At 46.9% G+C, this 7,722-nt stretch overlaps 1 protein-coding gene across 1 annotated transcript in view; it reads right to left on the reverse strand.

Annotated features, from left to right (window-relative positions):
* Positions 1 to 3,321: 3,321 nt before the first annotated feature.
* The window catches only part of GRK7 (G protein-coupled receptor kinase 7), a 30,434-nt gene continuing 26,033 nt past the window's right edge, over positions 3,322 to 7,722 (reverse strand). The window contains 1 exon segment of the mRNA XM_006758369.2: positions 3,322 to 4,714. Coding sequence (XP_006758432.2) covers positions 4,378 to 4,714 — 337 coding nt within the window. The 3' untranslated portion in view covers positions 3,322 to 4,377.

A 7,722-nucleotide genomic window follows, 5' to 3' on the forward strand; every position in this document is an offset into this window, starting at 1 on the left:
CCTAGCCCAGAACACGACCAAGCACAGGAGAGGGCCGGAGGGCACCCGCTCCTGGGAAGCCAGGCGCAGGCAAGGGCATCCGAAGTTTGTTTGGTTGAGCTGCTATTTCACCATTGTCTGCCTCGTTACCAGTTATGACATGTACCAGGCCCTTCATTCCACGGGCATTTGTTAAAACAACACTCACCACGAGCCAATCTGGATGTGCCTTTGAGCCTGCCTGTAACTTTCCACTTTAAGGGAGATGAGTAAGGAGTTCACAAGTCCTATTCCACACCTTTTCCAGAGCAAGGATTCTAAAGCACAAACCTGGGGGAATCCTTTTAAAGAAGAAAGGAAAAGGGGAAACTGAATTTTGGTTCTTAAATACCCCAGGGGCATTGTGTTTCTCGGTCCTTGGCATCAACTGAAAGGTGACAAGGGAAGTAGGAAAAGTTATTGATCCATATTGGCTAATAGAGATATTCAGCCAAAGGGCTAGGGATATATCCAGGATGGGCGTGGTGTGCCTTGGGCTGTATTCCTGGCCACTAAAACGCCTAACACATGGTAGCCCTGAATTAATATTTGTTAAATGAATGTAGATGATTGTTTTTTTTTGTTAATCCTCACCTGGGGATATTTTTTCCATCGAATTTTTTATTTTTATTTTTTTTAGAAAGAGGGAGGGAGTGAGGATGGGAGGGAGAGAGAAGCATCAATGTGAGAGAGACACATCGATTGGTTGCCTCCTGTACGTGCCCCAACCTGGGTGGGGATCGAACATACAACCCATTGACCATTGACCGGGAATTGAGCCCTCCACCCTTTGGTTCTCATGCCGATCCCCTAACTACCGAGCACACCGGCCAGGGCTGTTTTTGAAGGTGCAAAGAAATGTAGTTTCAAAAGGATTTTCCGAAGTAGTTACACCTGAGCTGTCTAGTCCACGGGTTGAGAATCAACGTGGTTGCCATGGAAGCCGGAGGCTGCAAAACTGAAGGAGGCGCTCACTTTCAGTTTTGTGCAAGTTTTGATTCCGCAGTTGCTTGGTCCTGAGAGTGATTGTCGTCAAAAACATTTCGACTTAGGGGCCTCACTGCCCTCCCTTCAGCCTGGCCCTGCTAGTCCATGTCAGGCCTAAATATATATATTTCTCTCTTCCTTGGGCTTGGTCCACTAACTCTGTTCTCAGGGAGGGACAGAGGCAGTTCCTCCCATGGGAAACCAGTAACCTCACAGCCACGAGCTGTCAGGCCGGCCTGGGGTCACTCAGCACTTACCGTGTAAGTGGGTAAGTCCGTTAACCTCCGGAACTTTCCTTTCTTCGTTGACACAACGCAGAGAGTAAAACCCGCTTCGCAGGACGGTTGTGAGCATTGTGGGTGATGCACAAAAAGTGCTCAGTAACTGGCAGCTTTTCTTGTGTTGCTATTACTGGCAGCAGTGCTGGCGATGCTGGCGGCGGCCTGGCCAGCGCTGGGCTGCGAGAGGGCACACACGTGGACTTGCGGGAAGAAATTCGCAAAGCTGCCTGGGAGGCCGCGCTGACCATTCAGGGAGCTCAGGTGTGGCTCTGGCTACACATGTTGTAGGCGCGGTGCTGGTCGTTTTCCTTCATTTTCTTTAACCGTGATCACAGACTAGTCTTTTTTTTTGTCCTTTGTTTTGATTTTTAAAAAGTTTTTTTTTGCTTCTTGACCACAGACTATTCTTAAGTCAATGATCTCTACTCGTAGACAATAGATGATTTTTTAAGGATAGGTCCTGTGCAACTTTTGGAACATACTTATACCAGGAAAAAAACTGCGTGCTGTTCCCTGCAATTCAAATGTTAAGTGGACAGGCTGCCTTTGCACCGCGGCACAGCTCGGAGGAGGGCTGTTCCACAGGGACCCTGTGGGCCTCTGGTGGCCTCAGGCTCAGCGCACTCAGCACCGCCAGCAGGTGAACTGCAGAGGCTGGCCTGGGCTCTCCTGGCTCCCGCCATTCTCCTCCGGTCTCTCCCCCTGACAGAGCCTCCTGCTGGTTGCAGGAACTGTGCGCATGGCAGGAATGGATGTGGCCGCTGGCGGTGCAGACCGGAGAGGCAGGGTTTAATAATAAGACTTTATTTATGACTGGGAACAGTCAACTACTGCTTGTGGGCCAACTCCAGCCCCACCGCCTGTTTTTGTAAACAAAGCTTTATTGGCACACAGCCACACTCAGTCCTGACACGGTATCGATGGCTACCTTCCCACTGTGGAGGCAGAGTTAAGTGGTTGCCATCGGCAAAGTCTAAAATATTTACTGTTTTTTTCCAGGAAAAGTTTGCTGATCCTCCTCTGAACAATGCACCGTTTTCTATGGAAGCGCAGGTTTCCCTTTAGCTGGAATGCCGTTCCAGGTCATCCAGGCCAGGGAGTCCCAGGTTTTGGGATCGCACAGGTCAGAAAACTAAAATAATAAAAATAAATAAATCTGAGGAACGGCCATAGGCTCTCCAAGTTTTACTTTTGTGAAGTATCAAGGACTTCATCAAAGAGGACATGTTAACTCCTCATCACAGCTATTGTGAAGCGAGTAGCACAGGAAACACTTGCTGCATTCTTCTTTCTTTCCCTTCTCTGAGGCTTGGTAAGAACTTCATCACCGACCAGCCCGGCCGCGGTTCACAGGCTGGATGGTGGAGCCTCCGGTCTAGCCCCGCCTTAGGCACCAGCTGCTGGCTCTGTCCAGAGAGAGACACTGCTGACTCAGCGGGGGGCCTGGCCTCCCTCTGGGACCCAGGCTGCTGCCCTTTGGCAGGAGGGGGTTCCTCGGGCGCCAGCGATGGCCAGAGCCAGCCGGGCATACGCTGCACTCCCAGGTCCGACTACATGGGTTTTGCTTGATTTAATCAATATAGGTCCCTTCCCTGATTTTAAAAAGATGTGTTCAGTGCAGAAAATTAGGGGGGAAATGAAAAGAACAAAATTCATCTCTACCCAGAGAGATACAAGGTTTTACTGAGACCGAGGGAGAACAAAGCACCTTCCAATCTAAAAATCCTAAAGGGACAAAGCCCAGTGTATCTCCCAAAACCAAAATGGAGCCTGGCTCATGACATGCAGCAATATATATTGAAAGAATAACTAAACCTGCCCAGCCGGCGTGGCTCAGTGGTTGAGCATCAACCTATGAACCAAGAGGTCATGGTTTCATTCCTAGTAAGGCACATGCCCGGGTCTCGGGCTCCATCCCCAGTAGGTGGTATGCAGGAGGCAGCCGATCAATGATTCTCTCATCATTGATGTTTCTATCTTTCTCTCTCCCTCTCCCTTCCTCTCTCTGAAATCAATATGAAAAAGAGACCTACAGTAAATTAAAAATTATTTTATAATCTGAGATATTGCCAAAATATTACAACCCACTCTTTTATGGGGAGGATATCAGGGACACTTACTTCCAGCATCAAAATCCTTTTTATAAGTACAGAAGCAGAAAACAAACAAACAAACCTGAAAGATGAAGGGGAGAAAGGATATAAACAAAGGAAAACTAAAATGATTATTTACTAAGAATTGCAAATGCTCATTTTCTGTGCACACCACAAAGCTCCTTTCTGTGCTCCTAGGACTTTGTGTAATTTTCAGGGACATGATAGTAGAGAGCTCATGCTTTTAGTTTATCAAAATAAACCTGTGTTCCTTTTCCCAGCCCTCAGTGAAACGGAGACTGCTCTCATCTTTATGAAAAAAGAAAGGGAGGGAGGGAGGGAGGACAGGAGGAAGAAGGAAGAAAGGAGAGAGAGAGAGAGAGAGAGAGAGAGAGAGGCTGTCCTTTGAACTGCTTTATGATAAATGCCCTCCTGATCAATCAGTTCCCTTTGTAATAGATTTTCGTGTGTTAGGAACATAAACACGACATAAATGGAGCCACTTTAAAATGAAACCAGAACTGCCCCGCCAGAGAAACTGCCTAGTGTGTCTTGGGCCTCAAATCTCTGGAATGTTAAAACAGGACAAAATAACCTCTGGACGGGGCCTAGGGCAACGTTTGTCCTAAAAATCTGTTTGCAAAGATAACAAGAAAGCAGTTCCTATAACTACTGGACTGGAAACTAAAATAGCATTATTGAGAATTAACATCACTGTGTTATGTTCTCTGCACCGATGGACATGGCTTCCTCTTACTGATGTAACTGCCACCCTTCCCTTTCTCATACATTCCCGTCACCTCCGTCTCCTAATCGGAACACCATCTGGGCTCCCGTCGGAATCAGTGCGTCCCAAATAGCTCTTCTTATGGACCTCAATAAACGTGTGTTGCGTCTCATCTTGAAAGGCCTTTTTAATTTTTATTTTTAGGTTAACAGGAACATTCGAGGATTAGGTCAGCTGAGACTCCTGCTGCCTGTCTGGTAGAGAGAACAACTTATAATAACAAACACACAGCAGACTTGGACGAGTTACCCTCCCCACAACCTGCAAGTCTGTTGGGATCGTTCAATTCTTCAAACAGTCCCGTTTCTATGATCTCTTCCTGCCACGCCCTGGGGACAGCACCTGTTGCAAACCTTTGGAAGAACTTCTTATCTTTATCATCAAACTCGATTCCCTGAACCTCAGAGAAATCTTCAATGTCGTCGATGTCTTTGGCATAAACCACCGAAGGGTCTGGCACATATGGGGGTTCCACGAGGCCTGCTTCCAGGCGAGGAAAGTTGATGGTTTTGAAGAAAGGGTGTTTCCTGGGATCATCTGACTTTTCTCTGTGAAGAAAGGGGATGCTCAGCCCAACACAGTAACAGACCCAACGGGAACCGTCCCAGCAATACAAAGCGTGCTGCGTTCTTTTCCTGTAACATAGGTCAATTGCCAAGACAGTATAATGATGCAAAGAGTCATTTACAAAAATGATAACTTTAAACATCACCCGCAACTCTGCCCTATGCAGACTGTAGCGTTTTATTGTTTGCAGACAGCCTTCACACATAGATGTGATTTGCCAAGAATCTAGCAGTTGACACGATTTTCATTCTTGGTGTTTCCATGAAACACCAGCGAACATCAGTGGGGCCAAAGCCTGTTTGCCTGCAACTTCCAGTCTTCACCTCTTGCTCTGCCCTTCAGAGTCACAGGAACAAATTAATGTCTCTTTCCACATTACAACCACTCACATTTTGAAAGAGCACACTCACATCTCACTCATCACAGAACACGATTTCTAGGAGCCCACCTAATCCCCGCCCCTTCCCCAAACCCCAGCTGGCATAATCTTTAAAAAACTTAAAACAAAATCCATTCATAATTGTCAGTAGCATGAATGAGCATATGGTTGGTGCTCAAGACTATGTTTATTTGCTATCAAATCTTCCTTCCTTATGCTAGAAATTATTCCAGTATTTGCCTCAGAATAAGGGGGAAAATGTATGTTCCCAAATGTGTACCCTCTTCTATTATTTACCTGTTGCTGTGTAACAAATTGCCCCAACAATTCAGGGGCTTACAACAATAAACATTAATTATCTCACAGTTTCGGTGGGTCAAGAATGTAGACATGGTCAACTGGGTGCCCCTGCCTCGAGGTCTCTTGGGAGGTTGCAGTAAAGCTGTTGGTCAGGGCTGTGGTCTCATCTGAAGATTCACCTGGAGTTGGGGGAAGATCTCTTTCTAAACTCACTCATATAATACTGGGAAGCCGCCATCCATCATCATGTGAGCCTCTCCATAGGGTTGCCTTACTATAACATTGTCACTGGTTATCCCCAGAGCAAATGCTCAGGGGAGGGGGTAGAGTTCAAGACAGAAGGCACAATCTTTTTAATACTTAATCTTAGAAATGACATCTCATCACTTCTGCCATATTCTATTTGTTGGAAACAAGACAGTAAGCCCAGCCCACCCCTCGGAGACTCCCCATCATGTCACATGATTACTGAAGCACATTCTGCCCAGTAAGATGAGTAGAGTCTAAACACAGTAAGGATGTTACTACCAATAGTGATAATAATTAACATGTATTCAGAGCCTACTCTCAGCTAACACGTTAAACCCTTCACTTCTGTTGCTGTTCTGTGATTCTGGCCTCGTCCCACCCAGAAAGGCCATCCAGGCCTCCCTGGACTCCCCCATTATAACCCGACTGAAAAGACAGGAATGGAGAGCTGCATCCTGAGACACTAACTACAAGGTTTCTCTTTTCTTCTAAAGGCCTTCAAATCTCCATCAATGGAAAGAAGGGAAAATGCAGACTTGCCTTCTTTTAGAATCTACTGCCCAATATCTGTGTGGTTTATGGCCTATAGAGTAGAAGCCTTGAGGGAGGGTTACTGAGAAGAACTGAAGCTTCAAGGACATATATTCCCCAAAAATGTATACACTCACTTTTAATAATTATAAAGGCAGCGTTTATTAAAATACATTTTACTTTCAAAATTGAGCTACCAGCTATTAAAGTGTGAATACTTTTTGGGGGTTACTATATACATTGTTAGTTAGTTGTATTGAGGTATAATTTACACAGCAATAGTCACCATTTTAAGGTATCAGAGAGATTGGGTGGTGGGTCTCAGACAGATTTTAAATGTGGTAGAACAAGGATAGAACTAGGATTCCATCCAAGTAGATCAGGAATGAGCCCCAGGCCTGTGTCTCACAGAGAACAAAGGAGTTGGAATGGGACCAGGTGCCAGGAGGAAGGAATTTGTACCACATTATGGCCGCTGGCAGGCATGACCCCATTGTCCCAGAGGCCAAGAGGGCGCCTTAAACTCACTCTGATCAGCTTTAACTTGGAGAAACCAGGATGGCCTGGGCTTGTCCGTCAGCATGGCTGAATGCAGTCCTTTTGCAGCGTGTCACATAAGACAAGGGATCGATGAACCACTTAGAGGCTTTCTTTAATGTTCTTCAAGACCCCCATCTAGATGCCTCTGGAAGGCAGGGCCCATGCCTTATATCTGTGGGGAGAGACTATTCCATGGTGTGACCAATGCCTGACACTGCTGGACCCGCCAGCTAGATCCTGGCTGAAGCTTGCCTCTGGAAACTCCTCTCAGAGAATGTCTGAGGGACCCCTCCCCTAGCCCCCAGGTGTGCTGCTTCTTTGAACAGAACATTGCCCAGCCCCAGGCAAGCATGTAAGGCATTCCCCCCCACCCCCCCGCCCTGGGGCATTTACATAACAATGTCCTTTTCCAATTAAAGTCTGTGTTTGCTGATGCTAACAACAGAGGAGGAGGCTTCCCAACCTCTACTCCTTGCCCTCTGTGTCCAGGCCCCCCCAAAGCTGATCACTTCGATCCAGTTCACCTGAGATCTGTAGTTAGAAATCGCATGAAGGTGATTTTACTCTTGAGTCTTCCCCGCGCTGCTTTGTGCAGGGCGCTTTTGACCCATCTCCTCTTGGACCAAGCGGAGAGGCTGCTGAAGGAGGCGGCGTCTTTTGTAATAGGCAACCTAACCTGGCAGCTAGCTGCAGGGAGACTCCCTGCTTGCTGGAGTGGAATACCTTTGCGAGCATTAACAGGGGCTCTTGGGTTACTGATTCCCACATGGGGATTATAATGGATTTTCTCATACCATCAATGACGGTAAGATACCAGCTGCCCATACATGAGAACCACACTGTGGGGTTTGGTCTGCCAAGAACAGTGGGCATTAGCCTGAAGCTGCAGTCAGACAAGTGCATGGGTATTTGCTCTTGCTCTGCTGCAGGGGCCGATCAGAATGAAACCTGCAAAATACTTAAGTGGCCTTCACCTTTGATTTTATTGGA

Source organism: Myotis davidii, unplaced genomic scaffold (genome assembly GCF_000327345.1).
Source record: "Myotis davidii unplaced genomic scaffold, ASM32734v1 scaffold73, whole genome shotgun sequence".
Lineage (NCBI taxonomy): Eukaryota > Metazoa > Chordata > Mammalia > Chiroptera > Vespertilionidae > Myotis > Myotis davidii.